Below are 16566 nucleotides of genomic sequence, written 5' to 3'. Positions count from 1 at the left end.
AATATAAACAACTGACTGCACACATGTACATAAGTAAATGCACTGGTTACTAAAACAAAGGCACAAGGGTCGCAGTTTAATTTCACCAAAGTCAAGACCACTGTGTCATAGAGAGAACAGAGGGATTTAAAAGGGAAGGCAGGAAATGTCTGCTTTAGCAATGAACTGAGCCTTTAGGACCAAGCCTGGCTTCATATACTGCAGTCATTTCACAACCTGTGCAGCAACCCCACTGCAAGTTAATTTAAGCAAATCACGGAAGATAATGAGATAGCAAGGTTCAAGTCAATATAACAGATAGCCTTAAGGTTTCGGAGCCATTCACTCTGTGAAGCACTCTTCAGCAATAGTTGGGTGATAGATGGCTCCCATTTACAACACCTTTGATAAGATCCATTGGGAAATCTTATCTCTTGCTGTTCATATGAAACACAGCTAAGAAACATGATCTGTAATAGATTTTGAAACACCCTTTCCTTTCCTTTAAGATGACTATATATTAGGAAACCTGGATCAAGTGCTCTTTCAGATCAGTGGACGTCCATGCACTGTTTAAGCTGCAAACATTAGCTAAAGGGAAAATTAACTACTAATAGTTATCAGTTGGCAAACTTGGCCTGCATATTTAATAGTTCCCCTGCTTCTCCTGCTGATTGTCAAAAGGAGTCTGTATGTACAGTACTTATAATTCACTCAGCAAATGCTGTACATACAGTATGCCCATTAGAAATATAGAAATATGTATAGGAGTACCAGAATGGTAATAGAGCAAACTATTGTGAACAATGCTGAAAATATAGGCTACATACAAAAGCTTTTAAAATAATTAAATTTAGGAATTAAATATGGCTGTTCCAATAGGATGCATTTCATTTAAAAAACACAATGGATAAAAAACGACTTCCATATTAAACTAATAAGGTTGCAATAGTTATTCTGATTAAAGGTAGCTGGGCAAGAAAAAAATATATAGGCTATATACTGTCAGGAAAGATCTTCTTCTTCATTTTTAATAATTAGGTCTAATTAAAGATTTCCATTAGAAATGCCAACAAAAGATATTTGGCTGAACTTGAGATGTTCACAGGTCATACAAAGGATGACATATAAAACATAAAAACAAAATAGCAGAATGGTTTTCTGCTGCGAGTTAGCATACATGGCTATTGCATAACTCAACCACTGTCAGTCTAGTAAATTATGTGCAGTGTGTGACCAGACTAAGCTTTCACAAACAGAAAGGCAGTCAGTGAGAATTGTAATTCTAAGAAAAATTTAAATGCTAAACTGGTGCTCCACAGACCACAGATTTCTTGATTGGAATTCTAATTTGCAGAGCTCCACTCTAGTAACCAATGTCCAGAGCACCATTTCTCCACAAATCGATCAATAGAAAAAGCAATCTCAGCAGAATTAAGACTATATTCAACGGACTGCTTGACTGTGTCAAAATACATAGGCGACATGATGTATTTTTTCTAGAAATGCTATGTGTATTCATGGATTTTTAAAAAAAATTTAATGTGACTTTTCAAACAGCTTGTAAACAAACATTAAAATGCCTCTTGACTTCTCCATTAACTTTAAGTACCTCCCACATCAATATAATTGTGAGCGAAGAGACTACAGTCTAATTAGGCCCACATCACGTAATTTGGAATCGTGGATTAAGGACACAGACAATAATAAATCGCAGTATAATTAACATCAATGACATGGCCGGTAAATACAATTCTGTCCGTCAATTGAATTGCATATAAAATATGTGGATTCCTAAGACCACTCTTACAGGGAGGAACTGGTTGACTAAAGCTTTGACCATTTCTAGGAGGTACTAGTTTTACATTGTGCAACAGAAAGCAATTACAGTGACAGTAAAGCCTAACAGAGTACTGCCTAGACTAATTAATGGGTCTAGTTCTATCCCACGATGGATCCATCACCTCAGTGTTATGTTGTGTTAACTGAATTCTCAATCCTAAACCAGTAATAAAAATGTATCCAGTAATAAAATAATTCATTTGACAAGGCCTTGTTTATGAAGGCCAGAAGAAAAAATAAACATTTGCACATTGTGAAATTAATGTGCTCACTTTTGTACAGTGCAACACAAACTGATGTCAGTAAATCTGCAAGTAACTAAAACAATGATAATGGGATTATTGTTGTTTTTTTATATTTAACATACATATTATTATCATTATTAATATAATTTTTGATAGATATTGCTGTAAAATTATAACAGCACCCATAACTGAAATCTTCCTTGAATTATCTTAATATTGACAGTTGGGTAACTAAATACATGGCGATTCTTTGCTTTAAGTCAACGTGCCGACTGAATCATAAATTACAGTCAAAGAAAAAGCCATGCCGGTAAAAGAAATTGCAGGATGACTTGATTGACAGCCAAGGCTTTTCTGATTGGTGCAGCATTGTATTTTAGGGTAGTTCAGCCATTCCGTAGTGTCATACTGTCCATCAATATTTCCTTGCCTTAAAAAGCTTTTCACTTTGGTATACTTTCCTCATCTCGCACCATTTTCAAACGGCTGCCTGACAAGACAACCCGTGGGTGTTACTGACAATTCTCCGCCATCTTAGATACCATCTTTTACACACCTCCTGGAGAATTTAATTCACAAACTAGCACACTGTATAATTTATACTAAAAATTATCACCCGTGCACATATCATTGCTATTTAACTGCTGATATACTTTGTGTTACAATATTCCTTGCGCTTTGGACCCAGTATCTGTATAGATACAGCACTTGACATCATTCTCAATATGACAAAGTGACAGATTTAGAACGGAAGACTATTGTAAATAAGGGAACAAAATGGGACGGCATCATCACATGCTTTTATTGTCGGTATTGTTTTGCTGTGACATCATTGAAGTCAATGTCTCCTGATAGATGAAGTAACACCCTGTACCTTCATCTGGCTTCAGTTTTGCCTCAGGCACTACAGCACGGAACGTAACAGCAGGACATTAAGCAGGTACACAACAAGCAGCCGCAACACAACAAGCGGAATACTGACTAATGATGGATTAATGGTCACATAATGCAAGGCTCATTACAAAACACAGCAAATTCAAAAGGTATTTCATTTGTATCAATATTTATAGGTTTATATTTAAAAACACAAAATACTTCTGAAGCATTACCATTGGAGTTAAATCCCCAAGATAACAAATTTTTAAGTAAACCAATGAAACACTTACTCATACGGGACGGGTACATACTGTATAAATACTGCATTCATTTAATTATTAATTTAGCCTATTTATTTGTATGTTGATTTATTCTCTCCAAGGAATGAGAAGGAGTGTAAAATATAGAGGAATAGGACAGCTGACAAAGAAATCAAAACCACAGATTTTAAAGACAATTCTAAGCAGCAGAAGAAATCAGCTGTTAATGTCTGCTAAGGATGTTTGACAAGAAAGTAGAGCCACATTTTAAATATTAAATAGCAGGGACAAGCAGTGTAAATTGCATTAATTGCCCATTATGAGTGCAAAGCGTGGTAGTACAGCACTTGTGTCCATGCTATAGCACTGGTACTGCAGAGGGTGTCTGAATTTAATGGTCCAGGCAAAGAAGGTTCAACAGGCTTGCATACAAAGGGGCGGGTGCCACTGTTTGCTCAGAGCGGATCTCTTAAAGTCCAATTAAAAAAGCATCCCCTGCCAGGTGGTGGAGGGGTCAGGGGGATAAAATGATGGGCAGAGCGGGAGGGCTCTTCACACGACTCTCCCTCTTTTTAGTCTAATTACTTTCAGCCATTGGCTTTGACGGCATGTGCATCGCAAAATATTGCCAAAAAATAGGAACCAGCCTCCCCCCCCCTCTTCCATGAGAAAGAGCAGCATCCAACCCATAATTCGTATTTACATTTTGTGAAAGAAAACGGACTTGTTAGAAGCTTGAATTACGTCCATCAGAATCTTATGTATAAATATCTCAACTTCGGGACTAATGTAATGCAATTTTGCTGTCCAGAGGTCACAAATTCAGTTCAGAGCATGTTGGCCATCTAACCCTGGAATGCAGCTTGAATGCTTGAGCGAGTTTTTCCAGATGGCTTGGCAGAGATAACTTGCCAGCCTTCCACTTGGAGGTGCAAATGAAAATATGAGCTGACACCACGGCTTTCCAGGAAAAGGCAGATTCCTTAATTGGAGGACAGCTGAATAGCAGAGTAATATATATGTCCTTTGGCAAATGTTTTGCTGAAAAACAAGCAAACAGAAACATCCATTCCTTCTTCTTGGTTCACGGTGGCTGCTCTCATTGCTTGTCAAGGAAGCAATTTCCAGTCCGAAAGATATTGCATTTAGACTACAGTGCAAAACTTCAACTTCGCTAACAGTCTTTACATATGAACATTTTTTTTCCGAATAAGACTGTCAAACAAAAAAATGCTTGTGGCAGCTTAATTTTGCCAATTAGACGAAAGGCATTCCAGCGACACATACCTTTACGGTATGTGCCTGTTAAATCATAAAACAAAATTGGACTCTTTTGTGAAAACAGCAGTTTACAACACTTCAGGGACAAGGCTGAAAAGTTCTACAATGCCCAGTTTCAAGTTAAGAGTTACAGAATGTGAAAGGGTATGATTTAGAATAATTGGTTAACTACATTCTGGATATCTATTTTTTTTGTGAATGGCAATTGCTTTTCTGGCACAATATATAAAATATACCTTAAGTTAAACTGTTTACTTTAGATAGCTATCTCTATAACTCTGCAGTTGCACATCAGAAGAAAATAACTGTAATAGTTTGCTTGGCAGGCTGCAGCCGTCTAAATGTAACAGTGTTTGTAATGTAGCAGTGCGCAGTTACAGTGCAGCAAGGTAATAATGGGACAAATGAGCATGATTATTGAAATTAAATAAGGAACTGAACAAAGCTAACCAAGTAGACCTAAAAACAGACATTACTGTTCCTCTCACAACCTGACTACCCCATGAGCAACTTCCACTCTGAAGAAACCTTTTTAGCTACTTCTGCAAACCCTGCCACTCTGGAAGGGGTGGCGTCCTCGCAATCATTTTCCATGTTAAATTCACCCCATCTGAAGTCTCCCTCCCGATTTCTGTTACATCTTTTGAATACATTGCATTTAAATTACACAATGTCATTGCTGTTCTTATCTATCGCCCCCCTAAACCAAATCAAATTTTTCTGTCTGAATTAACTGAACTACTCTCTGCCTGTTCCGTCTTCCCGTCTACTGCTACTGGGCGACTTCAACATCCATGTCGACTCCACTCAGTGTACACCTGCCTCTGACCTCAATGTAGTCTTGGACTGTTTCAACCTTACTCAACATGTACACTTCCCCACACACTCCAAGGGCCACACACTTGACCTTGTCTGTTCTACCGGTCTCAACATCTCAAACCTCACCAGCTCTCTGTTCACTTTGTCTGATCACAGACTGATTCATTTTCTCTTGTCCACCCCTGCCCCTCAGCCCAAACAGTCGCGAACCATATCCTTCAGGACCACCAACTCCATAAACCCTGCCCACTTTGCTGCTTCAATCACATCTGCCCTACCACTTGACCGCACTGTACACTCCCCTGAAGAGTTCGCAATTCAGCTGTCCACCACACTATCCAGTACCCTTAACTCTTTTGCCCCCCTCAAAACTAAGCTGGTCACTTTTGCCACTCCATCCCCCTGGTTTACCCCCGAGCTCCGTGCCATGAAACAGACCGGCCGTCGCCTGGAGCGTCTCCACAAAAAAACTGGTCTCACTGTCCATGCCCAAGCCCACCAACTCCACATTCAGACATACAGAGATGCCCTTATCGCTGCCCGATCCTCTCACTATTCCAACATAATCCTATACTCCAACGGAAACCCCTGCACCCTCTTCTCCACTGTTAACAAACTTCTCAACCCCCCTGTAAATAATACTACTCTGGCTCCCCATCACTGTGCAACTCCTTCCTAGAGTTCTTCCACACCAAAATCACCAACATACACAAAACTCTCACCTCATCCACACCCCCTTTAGATGAACTACTCTGTACTACTGCTGCCACCACAACTTCTCCCCCCCCTGGTTTTACCTTTACCCAGATTGACAGTGCTTCACTCACCAAACTCTTTTCCTCAGCCAGATCCACCACCTGCTCATTAGATCCCGCCCCCACTGCCCTGATTAAAGCTTGCCTCCCTACTCTCTGCCCTTACTTCACCAAGCTCATTAACCTGTCCCTGACCCACTGTGCTGTCCCCTCCATCTTCAAGACTGCTGCCGTCACCCCAATCCTTAAAAAACCTGGCCTGGACCCAAACACCCTCTCCAACTACCGCCCCATCTCCAACCTCCCATTCATGTCCAAACTTCTTGAAAAAGTTATTGCTTCCCAACTCCGTTCATACATGACCGAAAATAACCTATTTGAGCCCCTTCAGTCCGACTTCCAACCCAATCACAGCACTGAAACAGCCCTCACCAAGGTGGTAAATGACCTATCCTCTGACTCTGGTGCATATAGCATACTCATCCTCCTGGATCTCTCTGTCACCTTTGACACAGTCAACCACAACATCCTCCTCACCCGTCTGTCTCACCTAGGCATCACTGGCCCGTCTCTCAACTGGTTTCACTCATACCTCACAAATAGGTCAGAATTCATATCTATCCATGGTCACACCTCCGATCTTGCTACTGTCACACAGGGTGTCCCTCAAGGTTCTGTTATTGGTCCCCTCCTTTTCACCATCTATATGCTTCCTCTTGGCCCCATCCTCCGCAGCTTTGGTCTCAATTTCCACTTCTGTGCAGATGACACCCAAATCTATATCAGCTCTACATCCACAAATCAGCCACCCACTGCCATCATTGAAACCTGTCTGACACACGTCAAATCCTGGATGCAACACAATTTTCTCAAACTCAACTGCGAAAAAAACTGAAATTATTCTCATCGGACCAAAACCCCAGCTCACAAAACTACACAACTTCTCCCTCACCATTGACGGTTCCCCTGTCTCCCCCTCCCCCTTGGTCCGCAACCTCGGTGTCATACTCGATCCATCCCTCTCCTTTGAAAAGCACATCAACAACAATGTCAAGGTTTCATTTTTTCACCTGCATAATATCTCCAGACTCAGACTCTCTCTCACCCATCCCGATGCAGAAAAACTCATTCACGCCTTCATTTCCAGCAGACTAGACTACTGCAATGCACTCCTCACTGGTCTTCCCTCCCGTCTCCTACACAAACTGCAATTGGTTCAGAACTCGGCTGCAAGAATACTGTCCAGCACATCCTCCCGGTCTCACATGACCCCTATCTTGAAAGATTTACACTGGCTCCCAATCACATCACGCATAACATTAAAACTCCTCCTCCTAGTTTACAAATCCCTAAATGGCCTCGCACCCACTTACCTCTCTGATCTCCTGCTCCCCTACCAGCCACCCAGACAGTTAAGTTCATCCACTGCTGGCCTCCTCACCATCATCCCCTCTCAGCGCCATTCTTTTGGCGACCGCGCCTTCTCAGTTGCCGCCCCCAAACTCTGGAATGCCCTCCCCCCTGACATCCGTACCTCTGACTCACTCACCTCCTTCAAATCACACCTTAAAACCCACCTCTTTTCCCTAGCTTTCCCTTGATGTTTGTCTTCCCCCCCCTTTTTTTTTCTCTGAATTGTATGTTTCATTGTATGTATGTATATATGTATGTATGTACCACTTATTGTAAAGCTTTCTTTGAGTTCGTGAAAAGCGCTATATAAAATAAATGTATTGTTATTATTATTATTAAACCTGCATATAAAAACATATCATTGCCATTAATGCCAGCAAACCAATAATCCCGAACTGGCTGATATGTCCCTCAGCAGGTCTTATCACATTAAACTTAGCTTTGGATACTTCACTTTACGAAAACAAAGAGTCAACAAATGAATTCAAAACGTAATCATCTTCTACATCTGTACCCTTAAGGGCTACTGCCTATCAAAAACTAAATACACAATCAGATATTGAGAGTGGTTTCCTCACTTCCACCATGTTACGTCTGAAAAAGTAGGCATGACTTGCCCTATTTGATCCGACACAGAAAGGAATAGGCTACATATAGCTAATTAGGCCTACATACACAGTATAAGGCAAACTGGTGACACGAACACACACAGCTCTGCACACTTGCTTGGACAGACCATGTGAATCCTTCCCCCACTGGCCTCTCAGCCAAGGCTAAGTCTGCCAGTTACCTGTGATCAGCACAAAAAGAAGAGCTGATGTTGCAGACTGTTGACCAAACATAAAGAGGCCTACTTCACTCACACTTAAGTTAAAAAAAGGGAGAGGGTGTAATTATCAGCCGTGTCAGTTCAGCCGTGATTCTGGGTACCCTTCTCTGCTGTATCAACCCAGTGTCGTGAGCTGCATCTCATGGTCTCATAAGCCTACGCACTCAATACCTTCAAGGCAAACTGTCTACAAAAAAAGCTAGCTGTAGCCTATTCCATTATGACTTGGCAGTGTCCTTTGTGAAAGTGTCTGGCATTAAGAAATGAGGCCCCACAAACAAATGGCACTTTGTTTTTCTACCCACTGCCCTTGCCATGTTTGAAAGGAGCTCACAACAAGCTCGTCATGTTCGAAATACTGGATACAGAAAGAGATAAAAATAGCCTGGTGGCTGTTACAAAGATGTCTTTTCACTCGCTTACTATAAATAGTTCCTCTGAAAAATACATATCAAACGAACATGATGTTATAAGCCAATGCACTGAGCTAGCACATTCACGGGACCTCAGCTACAAAATGCCTATCACCGTTCACAACTCCCGTTCATACTGGAAAAATAGTTTTATACCCTAAACCACCAAGGCATTTTACCAAGCTTCTGTCATTACAGAACTGTCTACAGCAAAACTCAGATGTCCCTCTATGGCATGAGTACCAAACAAGTCGTTACTACATAATGGCAAGGAAGAGATCTGCACAAATTTTATAGCAATTATTTTTAAAGCAATTCAGCTGAAAACATCAAATATTTGAATTATTTATAATAATAATGTTATAAACAACCTATTGCCATCTTTATCCCTACCAAGTAAACAGAGTTCAAGTACTCAGAATTCTCCTTTTCCTTTTTTTCCCCTCAGTTTTTTTTAACAAAACCAGTTTTCTATTGCCAGTGCACAGATCAATGTAATTTAAGCTACTAAAGCATACTTAAAAATTCCTAATTTAGATGAATAATCTCTATCATGTTTAATTAGGATCAAAGCAGAAAGACAGAGTAAGAGCTAGAGGGCTGCCTCTATGCACCATCATTCAGGAAAGAGAACACAATGAATTGACATGAGGGCTCACAGGGTACAAATTGTTGACAGCAAAGAAAATAAGTTTAGCTGTTTGCTTTATTTCAAGGATGCATGATGCATTTTTCTGCATGTGTGCATGTGTATACACACACACACATATATATATTCTCACTAGGGCTGCCCCTTAATAGTCGACCAAACCGTTAGTCGATGAGAACAGTCTTAGTCGACCAAGTTTTCATTGGTCGGATAGTCGCAGGAAAAAAAAAACCCTCAAACTCCATTCGGGAGCTGCGCATTGTCGTTAAAAAGTTATTAGACTATGTCGGGCAGGAAATCATCCAAAGTGTGGGATCATTTCGAGCGTCTAAAGGACGACTCCAAGAAAATTACATGCAAACTCTAGTCGACTAGGAAAATTTTTGGTTGGGGGCAGCCCTAATTCTCATCATAATGAAGTAAAGTCCACAAACACCTGACACACTCAGAAACACTCTTCAGGAGGCAGGTGTGGATGTGTCACTGCAAAAAACTTCACAAACAAAACTACAGAGGCTACACTGCAAGATGAAAACCACTAGTTAACTGCAAAAACGGGTTTGCCAGGTTACAGTTTGCTAAGTACCTAAACGAGCCTGCAGAGATCGGGAAAAAGAACTTGTGGACAGATGAGACCAAGATTCACTTAATGGCAATATCAAAGTTTGTAGACCAACAGGAACAGCTGCAAGATCCAAAGCACCCCCCTCATATGTGAAACGTGGCAGTGGGGGTGTTACGGTTTGGGCTGCCACAGGTACTGGCTCACTTGTTTTCATTGATGAAGCGATTGCTGACAGCAGCAGCTGCAGAATGAATTCTGACGTGTACAGAAGCATCTAATCTGCTCAAGTTCAACCAGATGCCTCCAAACTCATTTGACAGCGCTTCATTCTACAGCAAGACAATGATCCCAAACATACTGCTGAAGTAACAAAAAAAGTTTTTCAAAGCCATAAAACTGGAAAATTCTTGCCGGGCCAAGTCAGTGATCTGATCTAAATCCAATTGAACATGCATTGTATATGCTAAAGAGAAAACTTTAGGCATCTAGCCCCTGAAACAAGCAGAAGCTGAAGATGGCTGCAGTATGCCTGACAGAGCATCACCAGTGAAGTTACTCTATGGGTCACGGACTTCAAGCAGTCATTCCATGCACAGGATAAGCGACAAAGTACTAAACACGACTACATTCATTTACATAACATTAATGTGTCCCAAACATCATGGTGCCCTGAAATGGTGGGGGGGGGGGGCTATGTATAAAAAAAAGTGTTGCAATTTTGACATGGTGAAATAAAAGTGTATAAAAATACCCTTAAATAAAAGCTGAGAATGTGCATTTCAACCACATGTTGTTTGATTACAAATCTAAACTTGTGGAGTACAGAGCCACATCAACAAAAAAAGGCTTTGTCCCAAACATACACACACACACATACATATAATATATATATATATATATATATATATACATATACACACACCCTTTGCTGTATATACAGTACATATACACAAATACAGATGGCAAAATACTAATAAACAGGAAATGTATCTAGCTTTTTATCTCCCTCTAGATTTCTCTGCAATGTAGGCCTACTGTTTTAACAGGGAAAACACAACTTCCATAAAAACACCCCTAACAACAGAAAATTTCTCCTGCCATTACAGAAACACCCACTGGCCTAATCCATGACTATGACCACACCCACAAGCAATAAACATGAATACTCCAAATTATTAGCATTATTTTCATGTCGGTCAGCAAGTTCTTGAGTGGGAAGTATTGTCCTGTGAATGAATCTACTGACATTTGATGCTGACTAAGCATTTCACAGTACCCCTCCATTTGATTTGCAGTACAGTATATCTATCCAGATAATGCACAGTAGGCTACAGCCTAGCCGTAGATGAAATCAGAAATTAAATGCTCAACGTTATTCAATACAACTATGGAGTGCTTAAAAAAGAAACATTTTATTCGAATAGTCAAAGCCTGCAAGACCCTATCAGCATGGACTTTTTAAACACGCGTAATTCTGTATGACAACAATAATTATTGATTCAAACGTCTGACTGAACGCATTCATGATGCTTGAGAAAACAGATTCATGAACGGTTGCACTCTTAATGAATTGGGGGAAAAACCAAGTCATTCAACGTAAACCACAACGGCTGGCTGACGTGTATAACTGCGAAATTTATGTGATCTGCTTTCCTTCCAAAAGCTTATACTGCATTCCATAAATATCCCGGATTAATACTTATCTGTGCAATAAATCCACTTAAAAGACTAACACGCTGTAGCTAGCCTGCAACTGCAAAAGAAGTCAACAGGCCGAGGATAACAAACAAGTAATTTGTGTCCGACGTCATTGTGTATGATTGATAAAATATTATAAAATGCTGATTAAGCGAGTTTAATATTATGATTTTCCCAGTTAGAAATGGGATCGCTAATTTGTAAATCAGATACTTTGAATTAGCTGCTGAAAATGAGACACTACCAATAAATAAAACACTCGAATGAAACCGTCCGTTGTATACTGAAAGGGTGGGTAGCTAATCCATAAACACGACGATACATGAATTGCAGAATATTTTAATAATTTAAAAGAATTGACGGTTGTAATCTTCACCGTTTCAAAGACCAATCAACACCGTTTCGCACGACCAACACATCAGACGGGTCAACTGGGTTTTTTTTTTTTCAATGGTTGTTTGACATTTCCACACGGCTAACTAACCATCACAAATCAATATGCTACCGTTACACATCGCATACGGCTATCGCGCTGCTTGCGTGCACTGTCAAACACCCGAGATTGATCCCAGTCCCACAGTGCTTTTCTGTTCTAGAGCTATAATTTACGACCAGTAGTCTATGCACCGGGAAGGGTGATGACACAACATAACGTAAACTTTTGACCAACATATTTTCAGTAAAACAAAACAAAGCTTAAAGCGAGAAGGCAGTATGAAATCTGGATGTGACTTGTGAAAGGTGTCAGCCTTGTTTTTCATACAAATGTAAAACAAGATGATCCGTTTCCTATGTCAGCTTTGCTTGCTTGTCCGCAGCCTGGCACACAACTGCAGCACCAAGAAGAGCCAAGATTATGTACCACAAAGAGATGCTACCAAATGTGAAGTTTGGCGTGATTAAAATGCCTATTGTCAAGGCAGTGAAATCGCCATAACACAACCAGTTTGAAAGAAGAAAAAAAAACGACTCACAACTAGTCTATCAATTAGCCTACGTTTGGCAGCAGGGTTGAAGAAAGAAATACAACCACTAACATTATTCTGGTAAAACAAACTTAGCGTGGCAAAAATTATCAAATTATTGCTATGTTATGCTCTTTTCAAATGTCGACACTTTCGCAGATGAGTTTTTCGTTTTCTATGAGTGCCATTGCTTTACGCTCACTACCTTCAGGATAAAGATCTTGTCTAACTGAAATAGAAACGAGATGTAGAGAAAAACATTAGGTGAATGCACGTTTGTAATTTACCAAACATAGCATATCTATCGCCGTGATTTACCGGGGATTCCGGAGGGCGCGCTCAGGAGGACCCTCTGCTCTTTTATTCATTAAAAAGGCATTGCAATGCTTTTCGATCAAGTCGATTTATTAGGCTACCTTGATACATAGCCTGGCGTTGTAAAGGTTTAGGCTACAATTTTGAGTGGACAGTCAGTACACACAGAATTCAATGTTGTGTACTAAGATACTAAGTATCTGGCTGATTATAGTAAAAAAAAAAAAAAAACACCTGGGGTATTTGTCATGGCTCTCCTTGTGGATGATGGTGAGTAGCCTACAATGTAACGCTGTGCGCCCAACTCACTTCATCGCTTTGCTTACTGTATGGACCGTTTGTTTCATACCTGCCCAACCGATAACTAGACTTTAATTCGTAGATTTGCGTTCTGGAGTTCAACACTGTCTTTAATGTAGGATATTGTCTGTGTAACCGATTGTGATTATTTAATAACTCCATCACATTTGCAATGGCATGCCTCCTGGGAAAGGGAAATTACTTACTTTTCTTGAAGCACATTTTCTTTGATGGCTCCTAATGTGGGATGGCTATTGCCTTGTTGCAGTCTGCAAGTAGCCAGGTGCCGCTGGTGTTGGTCTTTCAGACAGGCGTTTTCCTTGCATAGATCGGCCACTTGCTGCTCAAGCTCTTCAATCCGGTTCTTTTGCTTCTCCAGCAGCTCCTGCTGTGTCTCGATTATTTTATTGAGCTCCTTTAGATATTCCGCAGCCTTGCTTGGGTTTTCGGTCGGGTTTTCCATTTCGTGGTATCTCCGGTGCCCGTCCATCTGAAATTCTATCAGCTTTACTACTCGCTCTATAGCCGGGCGCCCTCCAATTCCAACTCGATGTGTTTTCTTCGCTCCGCCATTGTTTATGTTTGGTGGTGATTGGGTGAGTAAAGAAGTTGGTCGGGCGTTTGTCCGCAGCAGCGCGCCGTCCAGAGGCTCTGCACCACAATAACTAACCTCTGTAAACCACTCCGTGGATAGGAAACCCGCTTAACCCTTTGCTGGATGTCCACTCCGTCGTACTTCTTCAGGATTGCATATTGGCGTTTAATATCGTTTTGAACCGAAGACGCTCACCAGCAATTTTACTTAATTTTACTTAAAATTTTACTAGTCTTAATGTTTTGTTTAATGTACGAAAAGCAGGTGTGATATGCAAATAAGTCTATACAACAATATAAGAATTTGCCCTCATCAATAATATTCTTTCAACAGGTATCGTTTTAAAATCGCTATAATTTACGATGCACCGGCATACGATACATAATTTATAATTGTTTTTGTCCAAGCTTTATTGCAAGTTGGGAGTGCATTACTTCAGTTGAAATCGAGTAGGCCTACTCGATTATTTAGTTTGCACATGAGGATATATTACTTAGAACGGCTTTTTCTTGTTTTCTCTGACATATGCTACATTATTGCTGTCTTACATGGCGTGGGTATTGGTACATATGAATGTTTTGAGGGTTGTGACCCCTGTTCAAAATATTTAAAGTATGTAGGCCGGCTAAGTGGCTGTGATAAATATGCTGTTTTCATTTTACTCTCTTCCTGAAATGTGTGCTTGGCCTTTTGTCCAGAAGACCACTTGATGGGTCTCGTACATTTATTTTTTTATTTTTTATTTTTGCTAGTCCATGAAAGCTTTCTGGTTCTTTTACTCTGGCTCTAAAAAGTGTCTGAAAATGACACACCTGTTTTAAAAAAAGACAACTACAGATTTTTTTAGCACATCTGTTTGGGGAGTACACACATACACACACACACACACACACATGCACAAATTTCAATAATTTATATAGTTTTTGTGTTCCCCCCAGCCCTCACCCATGGCTGTCTGTAGTAGCAGAGTTTATGACGTGCTGCTCTAAACACCCTTGCTCCACCCAATATTCCATAACCATTCATCACTCTTGCTTCATTCCTCCTCGATCTCTCTTTTATTTCCACAATGAGTGTTTTCAATATCAAAGTCCTGGTCAATTCATCAAATGATAATGTGAGGATGCGTCAATCAATCAATCTGAGTGGCAGAATGAGCATGGAATAAATAAGTGTGTCACCTTTGTGGCATTTCAGAATGTAAAACAGCAGTAATACAGTCTCCCCTCTCTGAACAGGAGGATGACGAGAGAAACTAAGCAAAGGTAAAGCTGAGGCAGGGAGCAAAGGATGGGGTTGGGCCATGTTAGTGTGCAAACTTGCGCGTTTTCTGATGTGAAGTGTGGCACATTTTTATTCAGAACTATATAAAGCATTTTCCCTGCAGCATGGAAGATGTCTGATGTCAGATCCTGTGACAGAAGATCTCAGTGTCACTGAGGCTGGTGTGATTTGTATTCACTTGAGCTTGTCAGCAACGTACCTCCATTACCACATGTCTGCAAATCAAGTAGTGCTTTCAGCGCTTCAGAAGTTAGTTTTAAAATCAGTTATATAAATCCACTCACAGATATCTTTTATTGCTAATCATGGCTGCAATTTTAAATCCCAGGGCAGCATGTACAGAGTACAGCTTTAAAATAATGATGTATTTTAAAATGCGAGTCTATGTTCAAATCTTAATTACTCAGTATTCACACTTGAGGCAAAATAAAATAATTAAAATGTATAATATATTCCGCTTTAGAAAAAAAAAAAAGCTTAAGCATCAATGCAATGATTTTGGGACGTTTTTCTCGTCTTCCCAATTCAGAAGTACATTCTGTGAGCAGAATTCATTTTCTTCCCAGTGTAAATGTATTTTTGATTGGCAGGTATTAGTTGCAGTAAGAAGCATTTTGGGACTGGCTGAATTACTGAAAAATTCTTCTGTTTGGAGTGAGGGTGAAGGACTCTGGAGTTAGTTAAGGGATGTCCTCTGGAGTTAAAGTTTGACCAGTAATTTATTGTTATATATATATATATATATATATATATATATATATATATATATATAAACTGTTTAGTCGGTGTGATACTGTTACTTTAAAAGCAGGGTCATCTGACTTGTCTTTTATTTACTGTAACATTGTTATAGAGATTTGTCTATTTCTGGTGAATTTCTTAACATGCTGTTGGATTTATCTAATAGAATTCCTCTCCATCAGCTGAACACATGAACACCAAGTGCTGCACAGCACTAATGAAGTCTTAGACCAATGCAAAGTTCTGTCTTTCTCAGATGTGATTAAGCCTCCCGTGTGACAGCAGTTTAATGTTCTCCTTCTTTAATGGCATCAGTGCTGAGCTATTCGGCTCATTTATGGGCCTGAAATTGGTCAAAAAACAAATAGAAAAGGATACAGGAGGTGCGGCTCTGCAGTTTCTTTACATGGCTGTACTGCACTTTGAAAGATTGCCCTCTGGTGGTTGACAACAGTCTTGGGCATTGCTATAGAGAGGGCCTAACTGTAACAGTAGGGACTATTACATATTGAGGCTTGGGGTCAGTTTACAACTTTCCATATGCGCTGTTTTGCACCCATCTGTGCATGGACTTCATCTTGCCCATTGCCAAAATAAGGATGCCTTTCTTTCTGCAATGCACTGAGAAAAGGCATGCAAAATAAGAATGTGATATACTTATATCATCAGTTGTCAACTGTGCAACTCTTTGCATAATGTTTGTGTTAAGTAACACACATAGCATAACTTTATAAATTTCCCT

At 40.1% G+C, this 16566-nt stretch overlaps 1 protein-coding gene across 6 annotated transcripts in view; it reads right to left on the bottom strand.

The window, feature by feature from the left end:
• The window catches only part of iqsec1b (IQ motif and Sec7 domain ArfGEF 1b), a 178570-nt gene extending 164603 nt beyond the window's left edge, over window positions 1-13967 (bottom strand). For 4 of the 6 annotated variants that reach the window (XM_064305803.1, XM_064305804.1, XM_064305806.1 and 1 more), the window contains exon 1: window positions 13411-13874. In XM_064305803.1, the coding sequence (XP_064161873.1) occupies window positions 13411-13694 (284 nt within the window). In that variant the 5' untranslated portion in view covers window positions 13695-13874. Of the gene's footprint in view, window positions 1-13410 lie in introns of all 6 variants that reach the window. The other 2 variants (XM_064305814.1, XM_064305802.1) reach the window with 2 other exon arrangements.
• Window positions 13968-16566: the final 2599 nt, after the last annotated feature.

This window comes from Anguilla rostrata, chromosome 13 (assembly GCF_018555375.3).
Source record: "Anguilla rostrata isolate EN2019 chromosome 13, ASM1855537v3, whole genome shotgun sequence".
Classification (NCBI taxonomy): Eukaryota; Metazoa; Chordata; class Actinopteri; order Anguilliformes; family Anguillidae; genus Anguilla; species Anguilla rostrata.
The sequence above is the reverse complement of the archived record's forward strand: the minus strand, read 5'-3'. Positions and strand labels throughout refer to the sequence as shown.